The following is a 24250-nucleotide window of genomic DNA, read 5'->3' as shown; positions in this document are numbered from 1 at the left end:
CTCCTCTCCCGGCGGCGGCGGCGGGGCGCGGCCAATGGCAGCGCGGCGGAGCCCGGCTGGGGAGGGGAGGGGAGGGGAGGGGAGGGGGGGAGCGGCGCGGGGCGCGGGGCGGGGCGGCAACGGCGGCCGGGGGGGGAGGCAGGGCGGCGGGGCGGCGTTCAAAGCCCGCCGACCGACCGACCGACGGACGGACCGACCGAGGGGCGGACGGACGGACGGACGGACGGGGGGGGTGCACGGCTGGGAGGCGGCGAGCCGCGCCCTGAGCGGTGGTGGACGGCGGGGAGGCGGCGGGGAGGTAAGGAGCCGCCCGCTGGCCGCGGGGGGAGCCATGGCCGCCGCTGTCACCGCCCGCCCGCACGGCGGCTCCCGGAGGAGGCGGGGGGCTCGGCGGCTGCTCGCCGGCCTGGCCTCCCCGTTCCTTCCCTTCCCTTCCCCTTCCCCTTCCCCTTCCCTTCCCTCCCCACCGAGCGGCCGCCAGGTGCCGGGCGGCGCAGGTGGCGCTCGGCAACAAAGGAAGGGCGGCGGGGCGGGCACCGGGCTGGGGGGGTCGGGGGGGAGTTACCGGGAGGCTGCGGGCTGGAGGACGGGGGGCTGACACGAAACGTAAGGGTTTCGTCCCGTTTTATAACGTGGTATCCCGTTTTATTTCGCCTCGTTCCATTTTACCCCGTTTTATTTCGCCTCGTTCCACGTTATCCCGTTTTATTTCACCCCATTTTACTTCGCCTCATCCCATTTCGTTCCACCTCGTCCCATTTTATCCCATCTTTTCCCTTCCCACCTCCCCGGTGCAGCCAGCCGGCTGGCATGTGGAAGCTGTCACCGCGCTCCCCGCACCTTTGTTTTGCGGGGTGAGGCAGGGAAGCCGTGTTTTGCGCCTCTGAACAACCACACAGTTGACGGGATAAAACAGCGCTCTCGTGAAGGGCGAGTTGTGGTGCTTGTCGGAACACAAAGCTATCAGGCAGATGTGGAGCGGGCCAAACGTACTTACGTTCCAGGAAAAAACTGTTTAATCCTGGAGCGGTAGGAAAGGCTGAGATCACCGCATCTAAGAAATCATTAACTTCCATTAAAATAATTCCCTGTTATCAACACGTGTGATTTGGGGGGGAGATGCTTCTCGAGTGCCGAAGCGGCAGGCGTGTGAGTGATTTTCGGTATGCACCTTGGCGGCAGCCTGCTCACGCCTGTCACCGAGGTAGGGACGTGGGGAGCTGCCAGGTGCTGTGCGGCTGGGAAGAGGTAAGCACCCCGTGCTTTCCTCCCTCCCACTGTAATCCTCTGCCCTGGTTCAGGGGGCAGGAGTCCCCGGAGTAACAGAGCTTTAAAATGATGGGAGGCATCAGGGTGTTTCACCTGCTGGTATTTTCTTTCAGGCTTGTGCAGATGTTGGGTGTCACTTGCTTTTCGTCATTCTTTAGGTAAAAGCTCAGATTCTCAGCTGGCCCTGTGACTCGATGAGCTGGGGACCTGTATGTCACCCCGTGTGAATTCAGGAGGTCTCTGTGCAACCTTGAGGAGCTGTCTGTTCAGATAAAATTGCAGGGTTTGAGCTACAGCAGAATACTACATTGGAAAGGTAGTGGTAAACCCATTCGCTGTCCTTTTCCTTTTTTTTCCCCCACGTACTTTGACTTCCCTGTTATGTGTCTTGGAAGCCAAAAAGTCAAGGGATGCAAATGTTTTTCTCAGCTCCCAGAGGACCATGGCAGCGTTCTTGTGGTGGTGTCAGTGTGTTCTGTCTGGCGTGCGAGTCCCTTTTCCGATTTCCTGGCTTTTCTCAAATAATCACTGGGCCCGGCTGGAGAGCAGACAGTGGAGGTCAGAGGGCCTGTGGTTGTTTCGCAAAGATGACAGCTGAATCTGAAAGATGTGAGGGTTTCTGCCTTTCCGCTGCCATCTCCTTGTGTGTTCTTCTCCCACGGAGAGAGCTATTCACAATTATTGGTGAGCTCTGAATACTACAGACAGCAAAAGTTATGACAGACCTTGTGTAAGAGAGCAGGCTCAACGCAATGAACTAAGTTCATTTATGGCTTCTTCTAGCAGGCTTGCACAATAGGTAACTTCTTTGAGGAAAAGGTCTTTGAGCAAGCAGTCAGAGTGATTGCTTGTATGAAGCATCAAAGTTTATTTGACATTAGCTGGGAGGGGTACTACTGTGTTACCATTTCTGTTCGGATCAAAAGTATAAACCGAAATCAAATAGTGATTATTGTTACAGGATCGAGCAGCAGCTTATTTGTGCCACTGGAGTCAGTTTAAATTGCTACAAAACCCAGGAGCTGTTGCAGCTCTAACTAGGTGGAAGAGTCTGGGGTATAGCTGAAGCACTGGCACCTAGGAATGGCCAAGCTAGAACTTCTTCCTCCGTATTGAGCATGCAGGTACATAAAAATAAATTCTGTTTGTTGACCCAACTCACCATGTTTGGACAATCAGTCTGGTGTAATTGTCTGGAAGACTGGTGTAGTTGATCCTCTGTAAAATTGGAACGAGCTATTGATCACAAAATGTGTAATGATTAACCCGCCACCGCAATGTTAACATGCACATTCAGAGCAACTTAGTTTTGACTTTTTTTTTTTTGATCTTATTCATGCCCGGCCCACCTCTTTGTGTTTGGTGTTTTTTTCTTTTGCGTGTTCTATTGCAGATGGAGCAGCATAAACGTTGGTTGGTCATTTAGTCTCCAGACTATATTTTATAACTGCATCATTAGGCTCCAGTGACAGATGGCATGAAATAAATAGTAGCACAAACTCTATCTTGCATTTTGCGTTATGACGCTGAATAGTTTTGTTAACAGAATAACAGAAGTCAGAGCCTTGCTAATGTACTCTTTTTTTCCTTACCAGTTCGTTATTGTTCCAGAACCTAGAGAAGTCTTGGAAAGTTTCTCTGTAAGCTTGCTGAGCCAGACTTTGTAGCTTATCTGTACAGTTGAGGACTTTTATTGCCACCTTCTGTAAAACCTAAACATGCGCTTAAAGAGCCCTTGAGAGTTAGTGTGACTTTGCCTTGGCTTATTTTGGGTTATCTCCCAGGATCTGGCAAAGCTAAAGTCCTTTTATCTGCTGCAAGTGCTTTTATCTTTTGCAAGCAGCAAATGAAGAAACCCTCCACAGTTTCATGGGTGCTACTCAGTGTGCTTTAGGTAGCTACAAGGTTGCAAGGCGACTGGTTTCACACGGTTTCATGCCGTTGCCAGTATTTGAGACACAGATATGATTTATATTAGAGGCAAAAAGTGAAATTGCAGGCAAAGAGGAATACTTAAGATATTTTCTTCCCCGACCCCATCATGTGCTTTCCACTTGCAAGTAGCTTGGTGGAGATGGAGAATGTTGGAACCACTTTCTTCTTGTGCTGTCTTGCGTTCATGAGACTGGAAAATAAGAGGTAGAAAGCTCTTTCACCCCCCTCTGAGCCTCAGAAGGTATTAAGTGCAACAGAAACCAAGTCATGTTTTGCAGTTGCAGGAGAGGTGTTGTGAGAGAAATCTTAGAAAGTTCCATCACCTGACGGCAGCAGGAATGTGCTTACTTGCATTAAGATATTTCCTATAGTTTCTCTTCTTTCAGAGCCCTTTGTATCCTAGTTAATAGGTTCTCAGACTATTCAAGCTCCGATCAGATAGCTTCCCTACCCAGTTTGCAGAAACATCTTTCTCTTGTTTTTGTTTGCTTCAAGATCATAGGCAACAAAGAGTGCTAACAGAGAAGTCGACTTTCTGTGGTGCTCTATGCTGTTTGGCAATGTGGTAATCTGGGTTCTTACTGCTAGTTTACAGGCAAAAAGGAAAAGGAAAGTTTGTTCCTTGCTGTTCTCTCGTGAGAGAGCTAACGCTAATCTGTTCTTTTTCTAATGTGGTCTTGACGACCATATTTTAAAAATTTAAAAAAGAAAGAGCTTTATCTTGAAAATATCTGGAAATTGAAGGAGCTGGAAAGTAAAGAACAAGTTGAGTTATTAAAACATTAATGAGTGCTAATCGCAGTACTTACTGTAGTTTTACGGCTCTGAATAGTTATACTTGTATGCAAATGTAATTCTTGCTATTCCCTGTTCCACTCCATCTGTTCCACCACTCTCTCTTCTCCCAAAGAAGAATCACTTTCATAAAGGGACTGGTATGTTACTTTGTTCTGTTACATTTGTGATACGTGGTGATGGCCATGAGATGGCAATGAAGGCCGTTGGATACTTGGTGCATCTTCACAAAGCAGCCAGGACAAAAATTCCTGTTATCCATCTGGGGAGCTGTAAGTCTAGTCAGATGCTTGCTTTCCTTTCTGCATCTGCTGTTCTAGGTCTCTATAACCAACAGTAGCACTCAAGGAAACCATTTACCCATGCTGAATCCTGCTGAAGTTGAAGGCCTATAAATAGGCTTGGGCACGTCACCTGCTTTCAGCCCATGAAAGGCCTTTGTGTGTTTTCAGGTGGTGTTCCTTCTGGGACTGATGCCGGTTAGTCATGGGTCTTCCTGTTCCTGGCTTGGCAGGTGTCAGAGAAGCTAATGAAGGTTTAAATAGAAATTACTGAGGTTCTAGGGATAATGCGTAGAGCGGATTTTAAACCTCTTGGCTTGCAGATCTGTACTAGGTTTCTAAAGGGTATGTAGGTTCCTGTAGAAACTGAACTGGTGGTAGGCTTGCTTTTCTTAAGCTTGGTGAAGTACTGATAGAAAGGCTTTCAAGTTCTTCCTTGGTAGACCCTGTACCAATGGAATAGTGTTTCTTAGCTAAAAAAGATTTATTTTGTTGCATCTTTAGGGAATAAGCAGCAGATCAGAACTGAAGTTTACAACTCCACTTCTCCATTTGGCTTAAAGGGAGTATCATTATGTTAAATATCTGTGCAGGTGCTTCCTTTGAACCCGTAGCTCATCCTAAAAAAGACTCAAGAGGAAGCACCTGTGAACATGCAAGTTTTGCAGACTTGCAGATTAAAAGGGAGGACTAATCATGGATTTTGCAATAAGTGCCTTCAGCTCCTGACAGAGTACTTGGGCAAGCATGGCTCGCTCGTCTTTCCCAGAACAGGCTTCTTCTTTATAGGATCAAGAATCTCTTTTATAGAGTACATATATTTTATGTATGTCTTTATTCTAGATTAACTAGAATAAAGAGAGGTGCCTTCTGGCACTCTAGAAGCTTATGTACGTCTAATTCTGAGTAAAGAGATGACTTTTTTTTTCCATGCAGATGTTTATTTTGACAGCAAGGTATGGGCCTCAGCAAGAATAGGATGCTTCCCAGTGTGTATTCTGCACAGCTGTCTTAATGAAATGATTTAACTTGACTCTGACATCAGTACTCACAAGCTATGCAGGTTTTTCTAGCCACCTGTGTTCTTTCCTGGAATAAATGCTGTCCTGACTGCACGGGCGTAAGTTGCTGGAGAATGTGAAAGACTTGAAACCTTTTTGTATGCTGAATGTATCAGCAGGAGGAGGGAAGAGCCGGTGGACGTGCTGCCTGTGAGTTAAAGAACATCTGCATTTCTAATTCATGGAACAGAGCCATAGCCTGGCTGCGGTTGGAAGGCACTTCTGGAGGTCATCTAGTCCATCCCCCTGCTCGGAGCCGGGCTGGCTGGAGCAGATTGCTTGGAGCCATGACCAGCTGAACCTGGAATTCAGCCTAATAACATGAAAAAAATATTGCTAAGGCTTGTTAGCCTGATGGGATTCCTTGCTGAAAGCTGGGTAAATTCAAAAACTGTCAAGCATTTTTTCTTTCAAGTGTAGGATAGAATTATATATTTTTTTTCAGCTATTGTAGGTAATGTATTTTTCCTGACTGACTTAATTTTTAAGAGTCAGAGGATGCATTCTTCTTGCACTACCTGTGTGTGGTAGTCTTGTAAAGCTGTGGTGCATTCCCAGTTCTGCTATACAGATTGTTGAAGTCGTTTTTTAAAAAAATTAAGTGACTGCTTGCATAAATAAGATTTATTTGCAATTCATCTCACTTATTAAAGATGCAGTCTCTACTTTATATTTTTTTAAGGGAAGACAGATACATGTATTTATTCTATGTTTGTATTGGAACTAAACTGAAGAAAGTCCCTTCCAGTGCCTACAACTCGGGTTTAAGCCTGTGAGTGGGAAACTGAAAGTGAAACGACCTTATTTTCTACTGCGGAGGAAGAAATAGGAAAAGTAACTAGAGCATACATACTGATAAGAGTATTTCTTCAGATATAATCATCTGACTGTTGATAACGTCTGAAAAGGAGTTTAGGGTATTTCTGGTCCGGCAGAATTCCTTTCAAGCAAAACAAGTATTTCTTCAACCCGTTGTGTTTGTACTCTCGTCGTTACCTGCTTTGTTTCTTGCCGGCGCTTCCTTGCAGAGCAGCCAGCCGTACGTAGAAACAGTAATCCTCATTTCTTCCGTGAAAAGGGTTAGTCTGGGAGCAGGGAAGTGCGTTGGAGAACAAGGCCACACTGACAAACATCCTTCAGGTTCCTCGTGAGCTCTGGCAGCCGGCTGCCGTTCCTTACTGGCCCATGCGGAGGAATGCGGGGAATGCCATAGCGATGGTGTCTGTGGTGCAGCAGGAGTGGTGTCCCTTGTCGCTGCTCTGTGGGAGCCCCTCCAGCCCAGCCGAAAGGGGAGTCGGTAGCGGTGGCTTCTGGAGGGCAGGCTTATTGCTGTTTTAGGGAGAGGGGATGCTTTTCTGGGTTTGTTTCCGTTCTGTCATTAATGCCAGGGGCTAGCCCTGTTCTTTTAAGTGCTTCTTCTTACATCTTGACCCTCCCAGTTAGGGGGAGGATGTGTGCCTACCAATATGCATAAAAGGAAGCTTCAACAGAGATCCTCCAGGATCGGGCAGGATATTCTGCTTCTGAATCACTCCGAGCTATTCTGTGATGTAAATGCCGTCTGATCTGTGTTACGCAGGTTCCACGGTTTCAGCCTTAGCATTTTAACCTGCCTCATTTAAAATCATTTTTGTCAGAAAATATTAATTTAAATGCTTTGAATACAGCATTTTTCTTGGATATTAAAAGTAAATTGAGAGAATAAAGAGACGGTGTTGATAGAACCTGTTTATTTATTTTAAGTAGCAAGATAGTACTGGCTTGTTGGTATTGATTCTGCCATTCTTGAACAGTCTGGTATACTGTTTTGAAACTAGTCTTTTTCCACTTCTGTTGTGAAAATCGTATTTCTTAAGATTGCACTTTTGCAGGTTGATTTGTAGTGTGTGTGTGTGTGTGTGTATATATGTGTGTATATATATCCAGTCCATGTGCTTCACTATTAAGCAACATATATCCCTTCAAAGTGTTCTCTGAAGTAATGGATAGCGCTGTAACCTAATGTTGACTTGGTAGGACTTGCCTTCTGAATGTAAATATCTGTAGAACTGTAGGTATAAATCAGAGTACCTATTGTACAGACAGTTCCTTGATGCTGTATGTTTCTTTCAGTAGATAATGAAGAAGAGTTGTTGAGTGTCCAGTCCTTTAAAAAGGACGCCTTTTGGGATACTTGGGCTTCAGTATTTTGTATTCTATTGTGAGATTTTAAAGCAGAGGTGAACCAACCAGAGCTTAACATATTAATTTTCTTTTTCTTCCATATTCACTGATCTATGCAAAAAATAAATGTCATTTATAGATCTCTTTTCCTCTGTCGCGGTCTGTTTATAATTTTTGGCTCTTGTATGCTGAGCGAGACTAGATTGTTTGGCATAGCACCTACAAGGACATTTTGTCAAAATGTTAGTTTTTCTGGTTTTCATTGCTTTGGCAAGGTCTAAACCGTAATTAATTCCATGTGAGTTTGGACATCTGATATCAACAAATAGCTTTTAGTTTTTTCATAACTAAAATGATGTGCAGGATGACATTTGCAGCGGGAGGATCTCGGAACCTTCTTGAGGCTTAGAATTTTTGAAGAGAGTAAAGGAAGGAAATGGGAGTGTTTTTACAAAAGTGAAACGAGTGCTTCTCGTCCATATTTGCATATCCTCTTTTTGTGTACTTCAGTGTCACTTCATGTTATGCTGTGTCAGAAATGCTGTCTGCCATATACTGGGGTAGCATTGATTGCCCTTCTGCTGGTGGAAGAATGGGATCAAGATCAGACTCTTATTTGGTGGAGACTCCACACTGAATAATGAGAAGGATCATGAGCTCCCTGGGGTAAATGACAGTTGTGGGGTCAAGGATACTGCTCCGAGAGGAGTCCTGTTGCAGAGGCTGGAGTAAGTTCTCTACTTTCGGAAGAGGTTGCTAGGAGATGATCCCATGTTGAAGAAATTTGTGTATTGCTTCTGAAAGCTAACGTTTTTTCATCTGTTGTGGAAATACTTTAAGATACAGGCTTTTTAGGAGTATTTGATGGGTGTTTTCCTCACTTGTGGCTATTTGCTTTGAGACTGTTTTACCTTTTTCTTCTAGCAGTGGTGGGGTAGAGGAGCTGCTGACAGAAGCTGAAACTAGTCACTGCTGTAGCTATGGTCTAACCAAGTACAAAGTGCTAAGTAACATGAAATACTCTGAAAAATTAAGTCCTTGATGTATTGTTGGTACGACAGATTAGTAAAACTCCTGACTTTTAATTTTTCTCTGAACTTAAGTCGCCATCTGCAAAATGAAGGAAGCAAAGCATTCTCATCTTCCATCAATATTACAAAAATAATGTCTATGAAGGCAGGGAAGCCTAAACTTTCTTAGTTCAAGCTTTAATTTATGGCTAGTAGGTTCTGTGGTGTTGTCCAAGATAAGTTGCCCTTTTGTTAAAGGTTTTGTATGTTTGTTTAAAAAAAAAAAAAAAAGTTGGCTCCTTCTCCCTAAGAAGGGGGAAGGGAAGGCAAGCTGAAATAGGGAATGCTCATCGTATGAGTGACAAATGGTTTGTCTTTCTGTGGAAGCGAATGGAGCCCCTTTCTATGTGTTTCTGGTCAGTGGTTCTTCAGAACTTCATCAGGTTGTCAAAAACTTTCGTACAGCAAAAGAAGCGAGTTTCTTCAAGTGCTACGGCAGTTTGCCTGTGGTTACCAGGAGTAAGAGCGATTGCAGGGGGTTGAAGTCCACTCTTTGTATCGAGTGTAACTTGAAACACTTCAGCAGAGGCACTCGGGGCTAAAGTAGTGGCTAAGTTTAAAGGGAGTGATTAGCAAGTGAAAATATTGCTCAAGTCCGAAGAAGTATAAATAAAATCAGAGTTGTAAAACTGTTTTGCTTTTTTTTGTGTTGTTTTTACTTTCAGAAGCAAATCAGTGCCAGTGTGTTGGTTTCATTCTGACAGTGAGGTTGTGGAGTTTTAGTTGGTGTGAGGCGAGACATGTCCAGCACTACTGTGCTATGAGTTTCAGTTCTTTTTCTGTCAGTGTTTATTATAAGTGTAGTCATAAGAAAACATTACAGCTGTCCAAACCAAAGGAGTCATAGGCGTATTTCTAACGATGAGATGTGATATGACAGAGGAGCAGTCTCTTGCTCCCGTACAGCCATTACTGGCTGTATGTGAGCATACGGAGGGTGATCTATCCACAGTACCTTTAAAATTCAAGTCAATCCATGCAACAGATCTCATAAGCATGGTGCTGTGTGGTATTTCAAATCAGTGAATAAGATTTTGTAAATTAAATTTGGGGGCAAAGTTTTCTTTTTTTTTTTTTTTGCCACAACGTGCTGCTTATAACCCTGTTGCATGAATTATAGGTACGTACAGTTGGTCGATAACAGGAAGGCTTGTATTTGCCAAGGTTTCCGTTACCAATTTTTTCCTGTTCAGGTAATAAACTCAACCTGCTCTGTGTAAGGTAGGAGGGGAGTTGAAAATGTCTGAATGACCAGGCAATGAAGGGGCTTGTGTGACCTTTGGATATGCCTTCCAACCGTAACTGTTTTATAATTCTGGAATTTTTTGTATTCTTTGGTAAGCATGTGTTTAGTTTAAATAGGTTCCTTACTCACTAAAATTCAATCAGAAAGCAAGGACACAGTTGCACTCTTTAATAAAGTGTATTTGTTAGAAAGAAGCTGACAAGACTAGGTACTACTGTGACCACTAAAAATAAATTGGAGAGTATTGTGAAATGTCTGAAACGTGAAACCAAGCACAGGTAAGCTCAGGCTCTTAAAATGAGGCATCTTGGGTAGGAATACAGGCAAGTACAACAAGATCCTTGCAAAGATCCTAGTTTTCCTTTCTGAATAGGAAAGAGTTGTATATCCTCTCATTTTTTGCTCTTCCTAGTAGAAATTCCTAGACTATTAGGTACATTCTTTATTTTGGTAGGAAGTAGTGGTGAAGTCCAGCTGAAGTACTGGAAAATCTTTCTTGCTGCCTGAGTGTCAGCTGTTTTTTAGGGACTTCATCCCATCCCTGTGTAGTGCAGTCTGGCATGCTGTGAGTAGGTACTTTGGAGTATATTAAAAGCTGTTCTGGAGGTTGAGTAGTCGCTGCACATTCCTATTTCACTGTGCAAGGACACCTCTGTAAAATGAGGTTCAAATATTTTTTTCAAAAACAAAAGGATTTCTTGTACAAACCTTTCTATAATATATCTGGATCTCAAGTATTTCTGCATTTCAAAATAAAATGTAGAAATACACTCCTGTAGTCCATTCCATGTATTAGCTAGGACCTCGAGAGTCTCCAAAGTACACACATCCGAGTCTTCTCATGGCATTTCGAAAAGGCATGCTTGTTTCTGTGCTGTTTTTTTTTTATTATTATTTTTCTTTGATTTTAATGTATCATCTAAAACCTTGGAGGGAGAATTGCTGCGGAGGGAAGGGGGTAAGGCAGTTTTTATGAGGTTGCACAATAGCTGTAGCAAAGCAGTAAAACTGATCTCAGCGTTGCGTGTTGTAGCCACAGTCACCTCAAGCGCTGTGCAAGGCTTAAAGGAAAATTCTACTAACGAAGAATTCCCCGTTTCGGGACCAACAGTGTTTTGTCATATTTTATCATCAAATGCCACAAAATCTGCCAAATTTGTGACTCACGTCCATGCTGGGTACTGCGTTTGCACTTAATTCCACAACAGACTGTTGCCTTAGGCACCGTTAGTTTGAGAGTATGTGCTAGATCGCGGCGCTCTCGCCATCGCTCTGACACTGGAATCTGCATGGGCTGAACTGTCGTGGTCATGTGTGAAAGAGCTTGTGAATATTTTCAAAATGAAAATATTCTTGTCGTCTTTAATCTTTAAAAGCCACCATGGGTATCGTTCAGGCACCGTTCTTTGCAACATGCTAAACCTGTGTGCTACCTGAAGGCAGTAGGGCTTGTTTGCTGGTTACTGCCAGAGAACAGAACTGCGAGTATGGTGAGGTGCCGTGGAGCAAAGGGCAAAAAGTGCCTGGTAAATGGTTTTGCTCATTGTGTTTGGTATTTTAGTGCACACTACGTACAGGAAGCGATGATGGTAAAATGTGGTCTTAAATAGTGTGAGATGCAAACAGCTTCTTACTTCACCTTCTGTTACCCAAAATGTGTTTTCCTGTAAGCTTGTAAAGGACAGCGTGCTTCTGGCCCGTAGCAGGAGGTGGGCTTGCCAGTACAGATGTACTTGAGTGTATGATTAGGCCATTCTGGCTGGGTATATTTAATGTATTAACAGTTTTTGGAAAAAAAAAATCTGTTACTATAGAGATCTTGTACCAAGCCAGCTTTGACTTAAGCAATTTGGGAGGCTAGATGTTGAGTAACACTGTTCAGCAGTAACATTTGCACAGAACTTTGCACCAAAGACCTAGAGCTACTTTTGGCCAAATGAGGCCTTTAGTAGCCCTTCCATTGTTTCTGTTGCAAATATCAAATAAACTGGTGCAATGATTATAGGATAGCTGTATTTATGTAGTCCTCTGCAATGAAAACCTTGGTGCAAAGACTAATATTTCTGTGGATACAGTCACCATTCGCTTAGAAATTACAGAGTACAATTTTGTCTAATAGCCTAATGAGACTTTTGAGTAGGCTTCCTCTTCAAAGGGACGTTTTTTATGGCAGGCTTGCATCTTATTTTGTTGAAGGAGAAAAAGGCTTTGACCATCTTTTGGAGGAATCTTTCATTTTGCTGTAGTGAGCCGTATTACAGAGCATAATTCAGGGCACCTGTCTGTTTCTTGACAGGTTGATATTGATTTGCACCCTCCTTCTGCAAAACTTGCTAATTTTCAGGTGATCAGAGAATAAATATGCAAGTTGTGAGAATGTCACAGTATGCCTTTAAGTGGAATTATAACTCTTATCTGGAAGATGTTCTTCCATACACCTTATTTTGGGATCTGAACTTTCTCTACTGTGGCAAAGAGATAAGAAGTGTGAGATATGAGTGGGAGGTGTACCTCCCACTGAAGAAAATGGGATGGGGAGTGGGATAGGAAGAGACAGAAACGGACAAGTTGTGTGGAACCAGCAGAGCTCTGTCTATGGTGCCCCTTCTGGCGTTTTCTTAAAGCAGGCCTGGCTTCTATCTTTTTCCGTATCTTTTCTCCTCGGCCTTCTTCCTGGCTCTGTTCCCAATGCTGTTACTGCCTCTCGACAGTGCTGCCCACATAGTGTTTCTTACAGCATCTGCCTCGTGCTAGCTGTGTGTATTGGTTCTGATGTGAAGTCCACTTCCAATTACCCCGATGGAGCCTGCTGGGTTTGAAACACTGAACCATACGTGAGTTCCCTCCATAAGCTCAGAAGTGCAATGGATACCTGGTCCAGTTCTTCTGGTATTGGAAAATATGCTGTGTGCCCTGGGCAACATCCTGTCCTCTGCTTTCATCTTGATGTTCTCCTGAGACATGAGCAGTGTCTAAGCCTTTGTTTCTCCAAGTGCGTGTATCCAAGCAGTTAGTGGAAAACTGACAACAGTAGTAAGTTTGTCATCCTTTGCAACTGCTTTTAGTTTTAACAGTGCTTGTGGTATTTTTATTTATTTATTTATTTATTTTTTACACAGCCACAAGGATGCCAATGTTTAGGTATTTCAGGCTTGTACTCCACATTGTGAGGAGGGAAAGAAGACTTGGGTTGATCACAGGGTCTTCTGTACTCTCCTCTCCCTGTTTGTCCTCTCAAGTTTGTGTCTCTGCTGTTTCCTCATCACAGTTACATTCTCTCTTTTAGCTCATCTGAAGCTTTACTCCTATCCACAGGCATACTGTGTGGGACATATCAGATCAAAATACAGTGGTTCTTTTCACAGATGTGGTGCTTAACCTTCTGAGCCAGAAGAGCCTAGCTCTGTACTGCTGGACTTTCCTACCTCTTAGTCTGTGTTGAATCTTGCATGTCCAGACCTGAATGGTCCCTTTCCCCCCAGTCCCAACCTCCTGGTCTTGTGCTTCTGGTATGTCTCCAACCCTGTACCAAGATATCCCACATAATTCTCTTGTTCCACCTCAAGCCATCCATTTTCTTACTGGATGCTGTAGATGAAAAAGCAGTTACTGATCTCAGATAATGTGCATTGCAGTCTGACTGGGAGCTGGGTCATTGTATAGCTGAAGCTTGTGTTTGAGTAACTGGCTGTATAGAGGTAATGACTCGTGTACGAAGAAGGAAAAAAAAGTCAGTGCTGCTACACAACCCATCATGATGTTTCATGTATCATTGGCACTGCTAGCTTTTTTAACCTTTCTTTTGGAAACAGATCACTTCTTAAACTTCTCAAAGTTGTTTGCGTAATGATGCTTTTACTGTAAAATAAAATCCTTAAGCCATCTGCATTTTCTTGATAAGAAGGGTATGGGGGGAATGAAAAAACGCTACAGAATATTCTACTTAGTTAAATGGAGATTAGCAAAACATGTTCATTTTCTTAAAACTCCGCTTTTTACACTATCTTCTTTTTAAAATACCCAGTTTTCTGTGGATTTCGATCCTTTGTACTATATCCATTCCTTTTTGCACACTGCATTAACCTCAGCTGCCTCTGGTATTCCCAGCAGAACACAGATAACACTGGGCATGGCAAGGCTGGAGCTGCTGATGTGCTCGTTAGTTAGCTGATGTGCACGTATGGGCTGGCTTGCTCTGAGCAGAATGTGGACTGCTGGCTTTTGTCTCCCTTGTCCTCAGTTCAGTTGCTCTCAGGCTTCTCTCTCTTCTACTCATCCACCAGCTTTCTTTCTTCCTTTCCATAACAGATGTTCAATATCGTTGAGATCTAGGTCAGACCAGTCATTTCTAAATAGATTTGAAAGAAAAGTTTGGGGTGTGGGAGGAAGGAGATATCAAAGAGGATATGTACATCAGTGTCTTGGTTTGAATCAGGAATACACCTGTAGAGTGACTGGCCCCAACATCTCTCCTTGCCGCAGTTCAGTTTGCTCTATGGAGTACCTGGAGGCTTGATTCCTCTTGGCTAAAGCTAAACTGAGATGTGTTCAGGAACGTGCTGGATGTGCTCCAGCCTTTGAAGTGCCTTTAGTACATGGGGCTGCACTAAAACTAGTTTGGAGCAAAACTGCTAAATGTGACTAGTGGAAATTCTGAATTTTTGTTACCAGCTGTTGTACTCCACAGATCTGCTCTCGATATGCTGCACTTCTTGCTAATGTAGATGCAGCCTTAGCTGTCACTTACATAAGTTTAATTTTAGCAAAACATTCTGAAGTACTCCTGTCAAGTAATTTATAGCAGAAATGTTGTGCAGTTGATTCACTGTTTCCCAGTCTGGAGTAAATCCCTGTTGGAAGAGAGGGTTTTTTCTTCTGCAGATAAAAAAATAAGGGAAATACTGAAGAATGAAGGTAATTAAAAGGGTTGCTTTATGCTAGCTCCCCCGCGTTTTTAATTGCAAATGCATTCTAGAGCTCAAGGATAAATTCAGTATCCTGGAAATTAACCCATCTGCTCTTAATCTTACAGAAGTTCAATCTTGTGCTCCACTGCTTTGCTACAATGGCAGTCAGATAACCTTCAAGATCAGCTCTACATCAGGGCTACCAAAGAAAACCTTCCATAAGCATCCTTTAACTTCTTGCTGTATGTGTTAGGGCAAAGACATCCTATAAGAAATTAAGCATCGCTTAGTTATCGCAGGTTTGCCGTATGGTTGGTTGGGTGGGAGCATGCAAGTGTCAACTGAAACTTTCCCACGCAAATGGGGGAAAGAAAGAAAAGTGGTCTATAAAGGCCATTTTGTGTGGATTTTTCTTATATGCAGTATGGTATGAAGCTCATACTGAAACTTTCCCTCAGGGAAAAGTGACAGATAATTATAATTATTCTCTGCCAGCCACCTTGTTCCATGAAGCTTGCAAGTGCTTAATATCTTTTAAATCTGACAGCAAAGAGAAGTTTTCAGCAAAACCATCAACAGGTTTGAAAGCCATCAGTGAATCATCCATATGCATCGACTTAATCACATGGGCCTCAGTTTCTCAGGAAACTGGGCTGAAAGCAAGAATTTGTACAAAGGGAGTGACTAACAGTGGCAGCGGCTCTGTTGGAGTACTGTGTAAATTCTTGGTTGTTTTTTTTGTGTGTGTGAAGGCGTGTCCTTTCATTACAGCTAGATGTGAGCAGATACCTACAATATTGGATTTGTATTAGGGATTTAATGTAACCGTCCTTTTCAGTAGCTAGCTACTTGATTTTTTTTATTGGTTTATTTAGATTATATTGTCCTATCTTTTTTTATATCACTCTTTGTAGATCTGTCAAAATGCTTCTTTGTTACTTTTAATGACAAAATCGTGTTTTTTAACTTGCTTTAAGTGAAAAACGACTGAGAGAAAAGTTTAACATAGTATTTCAAATAATAGGTTATTGACTGATAGCAAATGTACAAGAAAGAACATCAAAATATAAAGAGCAAGAAGTCAGAGTATTCACTTTTGTTATATGTGGGGAAGTTTCTTTAGCAGGAAGCAGTTTTTGTGTTTTACTAAAAGCATGAAATAGATCCATTTGTTAGAGGAAAAGCACAGTTGTGCCTGTCTGTCAGATGAAGTGATGAAACTGCCTGTTTTGACAGTGTTGTGACAAAGAATAATTCAAATATAAAGAGTATAACTTTTAATTTAGGGTTCTGCTGATTTGAAACAGGCCATCAACACTTCCTGATAAACCAGTAACTGCATTAAGAAATACCCCTGAAGGAAACTCCAAGCAGACAGATCAAGGTTTCCCTAGAAGAACCTGCTAATGTTCTACATTTCAACTGGGAATGGAATGCAAACGTCTCATGCCTGTGTTCAGAACATGAGTTAAAATGGCACTAAGCTTGCAGGCAAATGTAAATAATCGCTTTGTCATCTTAGGATTTTACAGTAGTATCCACTACATGATCATAGGTTGAGTAGTTTGCTTGCATTTCTGGACTATAATGCTATGTCATGAAAGAAGAAACTCCATACTTTCACAAAATGTACTTTTTTTTTTCTGGAATATTTGGGGTATGTGTTTGAAAAGTATTTCGCCCTTGGATTGTAAAATAGCAACCTGGTATATAAAACATTTGATGGAAATGTCTGTGTAATAGTTGGAATGAATGGTTCAATAGCCTGCTTTAATAATCTAGTATGTGATATTAGCTCTTTGATCTCCTACAGCCCTTCTGTCTTCAAATCACGATTAGCTTGGGGTCAAGAACTGAATGAATTCACTTCGGATTTTGATCATGTGGTGAACTAAATGGAAACACCTTTGCTTGCTTTCTTCATTTACTTACATTTGTGTGATTACACAACTTTAAAGTTGCATTTGCAACTACATTATTTGTGATACGTTTATTTAAAAAATAAGTTGAGTTTACATGTACTGTGAAAGCATTTCCATCATCCTCTTGCCCTCATATGATCATAGAATCATAGAATGGCCTGCGTTGGAAGGGACATTAAAGATCACCTAGTTCCAACCCCTCTGATATGGGCAGGGATGCCACCCACTAGATCAGGTTGCTCAGGGCCTCATGTAACATGGTCTTGAACACCTCCAGGGATGGGGCATCCATAATCTCTCTGGGCAACCTGTTCCAGTGCCTCACCACCCTCTCAGTGAAGAATTTCCTTCAAACCTCTAATCTAAATCTCCCCTCTTTTAGTTTAAAACCATTCCCCCTTGTCCTATCATTATCTACCTGAGTAAAGAGTCCTTTTTATGAGACCCCTTTAAGTACTGATAGGCTGCAATCAGGTCACCATGGAGCCTTCTCTTCTCCAGGCTGAACACCCCCAGCTCTCTCAGCCTTTCTTCACAGCAGAGGTGCTCCAGCCCCTTGATCATCTTTGTGGCCGTCCTGGACCCTCTCTAACAGCCCCACATCCTTCTTGTGCTGGGGGCCGCAGACCTGGATGCAGCACTCCAAGTGGGGCCTCACAAGGGCAGAGCAGAGGGGGACAGTCACCTCTCTCACCCTGCTGGCCACTCCTCTGGTGATGCAGCCCAGGATGCAGTTGGCCTTCTGGGCTGCAAGCACACACTGCTGGCTCGTATTGAGCTTTTTGTCCACCAGAACCCCCAAGTCCTTCTCTGCAGGGCTGCTGTCAGTGAGTTCTTCTCCCAGTCTGTGCTCATCTCTGGGATTGCCCCAGCCCAGGTGCAGCACCTTGCTCTTGGACTTGTTGAACCTTGCTACGTTTATGTGGGCCCACTTCTCAAGCCTGTCCAGGTCCCTTTGGATGGCATCCCTTCCTTCTGCTGTATTGACTGCACCATTCAGCTTGGTGTTGTCTGTAAACTTGCTGAGAGTGCACTCGATTCCACTGTTTGTGTCATTGATGAACATATTAAACAGTACCAGTCTGAGGACAGACCCCTGAGGGACACCACTTGTTGTTGGCCTCCACTTGGACATAGAGCCATTGATCACCACACTCTGGGTATGACCTTCCAGCCAATTCCTTATCTGGTGAATAGTCCACCCTTCAAATCTGCATCTCTCCAGTTTGGAGAGCAGGATGTCATGTGCAGCCATGTCAAAGGCCTTACAGAAGTCCAGGTAGATGACATCGATTAGTCTTCCTTTTTAAACCGATGCAGTCACTCCATTGTAGAAAGCCACCAGGTTGGTCAGGCACAATTTGCCCTTGGTGAAGCCATGCTGGCTGTCTCAGATCACCTCTTTTTTTTCCTCATATGTATGTATGATACATACAGCTTACCTTTTGCTCTGTTTTTTAAAAAGCTAACCATGTAGCAAGACCTGAAAGGCCCTGTTGGAGGCCGTGGTGCTCGTGAAGGAGAAGCTGGTGTTCACGAAACGCGGGTGAATCCGGTGAGGCAGGAGCCAAGGCCCCACTGCTCGACTTCCCGGAGCTGATGGAGGTGGGCTCCATGCTGCCAGAGCCAGGTGGGGAGAGGGCAGCACTGGAAGAGAAGCAAAGCAGCAGCAGAGGTGGTTTTAGGGAGTCAAGCAGCATTGAGAAAGGAGGGAAAGAAAATGACTGAATATGCCACGAGAAATCCTTTGATTGAAATAATGACAGTTTTTGATTAAAATACAGTTCTTACATGTTGTTGATTGGTTTTAAAGTAGTTGTGATCATGATGATATATCCAGATGTTAACAGGAAGAACATACAGGCCAATTTGTTACATTTTCAAAGTAAAGTGATGAATAACAATTTCTGTTTATGAGCTTCATTGTTGCTGAAATTATTATTTTTTTTAATATTCACAAAAGCACTTACTGGGGCACAATTCAACTTGGGAATTGTTGCAACTGAAACTTAGGATCAGAGAGGCTAACTGAGCAAAAGTGTATTTGCAGTGTGTGGTTTTGTTGTTTTTTTTGGGGGGTTGTTTTTTTTTTTTAAACCCACCAAAACAGAAATGTTTGCTGTTACGGTAGTACTGTGTGTATGATGTAATCGGCATGGCATTAGCTGTCTGTGAAGATACTAATTCATTGCTTATTTTAGCATTAAGAAATGCTTTTTTTTGTAAAATACAGGAAACTAGTTCTAAAGCACTCTCCATTGCCTTGATAACCTTTTTTTCTTCCTGCAACAACAACAACAACAAAAAAGAAAACAAAAAAAAAGAAAACAAAAAGGCAAATAAACATGCTTCAGTGTCAGTTAAAAATGAATGATTATTTTCCATATCAGTGGTGACACTGATAAATCTTATTGACCCTACTCGAAGTGAGGGAATTCATTACTGTTTCTTGTGTCTTGGGCAAAAGTAGATTATTAGGAATTTCACAGTATTGTATTTTTTATATTGATTTAATAGCCAAAACAAGATTCAGGTTATTGTATGTGAGAGTTTCTAATGAAGCTCTTCCTGTTTTTCATAAGCTTGTGGTTAATGTTAAAAGAAAAATACTTCAGTGTAGGGGAGGGGGGAGGGAAGGAGCAGACTTTAGTTTGGCATTTCCTAATTTTCTGACTTTGGGACTGGGCATTTTGAACTTTCCTTCCTCTCTCGTTCTTCTCTTCCTCTTACGGAAGAATAAGGAAGTAAGATGTTACTTTGTAGTGTACAACAGTATTCATCTCAACCAAGTATTTTGTAAGAGAATTTCACATAGGTTTAGGTCTTCTGGAGAGAGAAATTTGTTTGAATCTGAAAGTTTTGGATGTCAGGACTAGCATGCACTAAAGAGAAAACACCAGTCCGCTGCTCTAGTCTGTTACTTACATGTGTCAAACCAAAACAGTGGCCCTGATCCTATAACAGCAGCAAATTCTCCGCATGGCGATCCCAAAATCTTAACTGTAAAGCAGCAATAGAAACTTCACACCTAAAAGAACACCCAGTTGAGATTTAAAAAAAATAATAATAATAAAAATTACTACAAGAGTCAGTAAGACTGTGATCCTGTACATGCCTAGCATGACATATCAGCTCAAAAAGACAAATATGCCATCACGAGCTTTAAAGTGAAGTCAAATGCAGTTTTTATTTTCACATGACCTTTTCATCTCAGGCACTTTTACAGGTACAAGACAGATGGATGAGTTTAGCAAATGACTTTGGGATTTTTGGTTATGACAGTGTTCTTACTATAGACCATGTTTTTGGTCTAGATTTCTTGGTTTTCACCCGGAGCTGGGAATTGGCTTTTGAGTCTCAGCTAAGCCACAAATCTCTTACTGGATTTTGGGATTTACGAGGAGCCTGAGCATATAGTGCCTTAGCAATGTGCTTTACTTCTAACGAGCCAGAGCAGAGTAAATCAACAGCACACCTTTGGAGACTTGAAAATGATTGCTCATGAGCTTCCCCAAGTCAAATGCAAGTTCTTGATATAGACTTCTTTAGGTTAACTTTCTAATGTCATCTGTCAGGCTTTCTTTTTTAGTCTGTAGTCTACTCATTCGCTGTAGTGAGCTGAGTTTGCTCTGCTTATTCTCATCCCATTTTGGGTTCTGTTCTGACAATTGCGCTAAATGTAGAATATGAAGAGAAATGTTAGCTTTTCTCTATTCCTTGGTTGATACTCGGAATCGATAGCATTTGCAGATTTTCTGTCTAAACTTGTATGTTATAGTACTTAGCGGGTTGTGTAGTAAAAATTCTGGTGCGTTGACAGGATATTTTGGATTTCTAATTTATCATAACTACTTTCTTTGTTGTAAGAACTTTGTAGTTCTTAAAAAGATGATAAATGAATAATGCTAAAAATCACTAGACTGTGTACTGCTGGCAGCGTTGGCAGTGAAGAGCAGCCTTCTGCTATGCCCCTGAAATAAGTTTTTAGGACGACCTTGACTTTTACTGTCAGGTATTAAAAATGTTTCACTTGTCTTGAAGTAGAAAAGTGCAACCAAAAGTAACATGGGAAAATCAAAATTCCATTATGTGAAACTGTCGTGACGCTTACTCGGTGTGCCCAAGAGATGAAATACCACAGAGTTCTTTGAGTTTTATATACACGCATCTGTAGCGATGGCTTATGTGGTTGATTTGCTAGATAGTTGGAATTAAGGCTTCTACTTCCAGGTCTAACCTTTAAAAGATTTTTCTTCTAATGTATCTCTTTTGTTCCATCAGATGGATAGCACATCACCAAGATTTGACTGCCTTTCTAAAATATTTTAGGTAGACAATATTTCAGTTTCCTTGGCTAGAAAAATAAATTTTTGTTGATAGTGTTGCTGGAAATGGTTTTGTGCATCTTCCCAGTCTTACTACCTATAAAACAAAGTGACATAGTGAACAGCAATGAGATGTCAAATACCTGAAAGCTTTAAGTCTGCCAAAGAGGTAGGTTAGAAGGATGAGGCAGTTCAGCGGGTGACTTTGTGATTTTCCAATGACACTGTCCCCAGCACTAGCCATGTTTCTGTTTAGCATTTTGGTTTTCACCCCAGGGTGGAAGCTGTAGGTGAGAAGAGTGCTTGAAGTCTGCTATTATTGTCAGTCTACTCTTTGGAGTACAATTCAGCTCTGCTACCATCTGCAATAAGAACATTTTTCTTGATATGACGCTTTAATTTGTATATTTATATAATGTTGTTTTTGCTGTGTTTTGTTTGTTTTTCAGATACACGATGAACCCACTGATACAAGATACAGCTAGCTAAAGAGCTATAAAATGCCCAAATTTGCATCTACAAAAACAGTTCAAATAGAAAATTCTGACAGTGATAGCACCATGGTGGAAAAACCAACTGCAAGAAAGGTAATAAAATTATATTTGTGTCCATTTCGTTTTGGTGAAATGAAAAGCATGTTGTATCATGGTTTTTGTTGCTGTAATGGGAAGAAATAAATATGAATCTATATTCTGAAATCTGAAGTACAGAGGAAAAAAGTCTAGTGCCATTTTTTACATGCTTTCACACCTAAATTAAATTAGGGAACAGAATTTATGCCTTTTGTTATAGCTTACAACTTAGATCAAAAGGAAGCTGGTATGTTGTTTTTTTTTTAATGCAAGTTAGTGCATAATTTCCATATCTTACATCATATGAAGTCTTTATACACTCACAAGAGCAAGGATTCATATTTAATTTAATTTTACAGTGTCTTAGTCTCCGTAACAAACACATGAAATGTTTCTGAAGGCTTGTGATGGCACAGACCAATGAGAGTACACAAGTTTCTTAGATTCCATTATAATACAGGAACTTGTTCCCTCTGGGAGTACTTGAAAGCCAAATGCTGCAGAGGGGTTGAGAGTAACTCCAGTACAAGTGAATCCATGTTAAAAACTGTACAATCCATTTTTGAGTGCTGGAAAATAAGTGAGGTCCACTGATACTAAAAGGTGGTCTGTTCATAAATGTGAAGTATCCTATCATTTTCTAACTTCTAGCGGTAAGTCATAAATAACACAGTCCTCCGTTTTGTCTGTGTGGTACATTTGTAAAATGGACAGCTGCAGTTTAGCTATAATGAATAACGATGGATATAGCTTACAATACAGAATATTATTCTAAGTTGTACATTGCCCTGTGGAGACAGATTCCATTTAGCTCCCAAGTAAAGTTTAAAGCTATCTCCTTTAGAAAAGGAGATGGTGTGTTCATACTTAGTATTTTGTTGAAGTCTGTTTTTCCTGGAAGACCACTTGTGAAGTGTATGTCCGCTGAGCCGTTCAACACCCATATCCTGCTATCTCTGCAAAAGTTGGGTAAGCTTTTGAAATGCAGATATATTCTGGCAAAAGAGAGCTGCACAAAGGTAGTAGTTGTTATGAATGAAGTTGGTAATTTTTCCAGGGAACAGAAAGCTGAACATGGTGTCCTTTATTTAAGCACCAGGTAGGGGAGGTAGAAATAATGGCAAATTTTCATTTGATTTAGAAAGGACTAAATTAACTTTCTATTTTTAGTAGTTACATGAAACCCTTTCATTGTCACTTTGGTTGTGGTGAAGGTTTGTCCTTATCTGGTTCCTCTAACCAGCAAACGAGTGTTGTTAAGACTGTACAGTACAGTAATTAGAAACATGGACACGCATGTTGGGTTGCTCAGTATTTGATTAGTTTTCCCAAGTAATCCAGTCTTCACTGGCATCTTAAAGCCCAGGAGGAGGTGGAAGTTTGACCAAGGACATGGCTATGGAAACATAATGGTGGACTAATTACATAGATACCAAAAAGTAAATCGACAAACTGCTCGCTTCGTTGCATTCAGTCTTGTTCACTATCCACCTTGGAATAGCATGTTGTTTGAGACATAATTTGAGACTAACGTAGGATTTGGTTTGGGGTTGTATGGAAATAATAAGAACAAATAATGCTGAAAAGCTGAGATCCTAAACATTACAGAATTTCATAAACATTGCAGTTAACCTTCATGTTTTTAGCATAAGTGCAGTTTGGTTGCTTTTGTCCTTATTTTGAGAAAAAATGAATGTATGATTAAGATAGTAAATAGTCACTTAAGTCACACACACACACACACTGTTCTTTAACATAAGAACAAGCAATTGGCAGAAGTGTTTAGCTGGCCCTTGAATAATGTGCAGTTTCTCCTCCTGTATTAGGAAAAAAATAGACAAAATATTGCCGAAATGTAATCATTTGGATTCAGCCTGGAAAATGACTTGAAATTCAACAGACAACAAGGTAACACTAAAATTTGAGTTAGAAACAAAGTGAATCAAGGGGCAAATCTGTATCGCACAAACATGGAACTGAAGTGAAGATTGATCAGGCAAAATAAGATAGCGATAATTTAAGGTGAAGTATCTTTAGAAAGTAGTTGAAATTTCTGTAAAGCAGATAAAGATTTTTCTTAATAGGTACATATTTGCAACCCTGGATTTAAAAACAATAGTATTTCAAGCATTAGGACTTCTTATGAAAAAGATTAGTTAACCTAATGTAATACTGTAAGGAGGTAATGATGCTGCAGGTATAAAGAATACAACAGTAAAATTTTGTTTTAGTGAAGCATTTTCATGCTGAAGTGTCTTGATTAATCTGGAGACTTTCTGGTCCACACAGTTTTGTCAGTACTTTGTGACTAGCAAGTGACCGTATACTGTGCCACGAAGGATGCCACTGTAGTAGTAGTATGAAAAGACCCTGGGGTCTTCGGCATTCAGATAGTGGCAGTGGTCCTTAATACAAAAAATGCATTCTATTTTTCATGTAGCCTTGTCTTCCTTTTCAAATCTTTTGTAGAATAGTGCAGTCAAACCACTTCTGCATTTTGGCATGTAAACTTGTTCTTACTTCTGTGTCCACTAATACACATTTGTTGGTGCAGAAGTATTTTTGAACTACTCGTAGAGCTTAATTTCTCTGACTAAATGGACGGAAGAGAGGTAGTTTAATTATAGGTCTTCCTATATTCAACAGTCCTAAAGTTACTGTTGTTATGAGACTTAAACTTTCATATTTGTTGAGTGAACGTTGA

The 24250-nt window shown here is 41.6% G+C and overlaps 1 protein-coding gene across 8 annotated transcripts in view; it reads left to right on the top strand.

The window, feature by feature from the left end:
- Positions 1–24250, top strand: part of ANKRD12 (ankyrin repeat domain 12) — a 67590-nt gene that overhangs the window by 2453 nt on the left and 40887 nt on the right. For 2 of the 8 annotated variants that reach the window (XM_040550011.1, XM_040550010.1), the window contains exons 1-2: positions 21434–21561; positions 23373–23454. Coding sequence is in view for 3 of the 8 variants with exons in the window: in XM_040550007.1 (XP_040405941.1) it covers positions 21475–21561 (87 nt within the window). In the remaining 5 variants the exon portion in view is untranslated. Of the gene's footprint in view, positions 1–106; positions 299–8008; positions 8233–21423; positions 21562–23372; positions 23569–24250 lie in introns of those variants that run through there. The other 6 variants (XM_040550004.1, XM_040550005.1, XM_040550009.1 and 3 more) reach the window with 6 other exon arrangements.

This window comes from Cygnus olor, chromosome 2 (assembly GCF_009769625.2).
Source record: "Cygnus olor isolate bCygOlo1 chromosome 2, bCygOlo1.pri.v2, whole genome shotgun sequence".
Lineage (NCBI taxonomy): Eukaryota > Metazoa > Chordata > Aves > Anseriformes > Anatidae > Cygnus > Cygnus olor.
The sequence above is the reverse complement of the archived record's forward strand: the minus strand, read 5'-3'. Positions and strand labels throughout refer to the sequence as shown.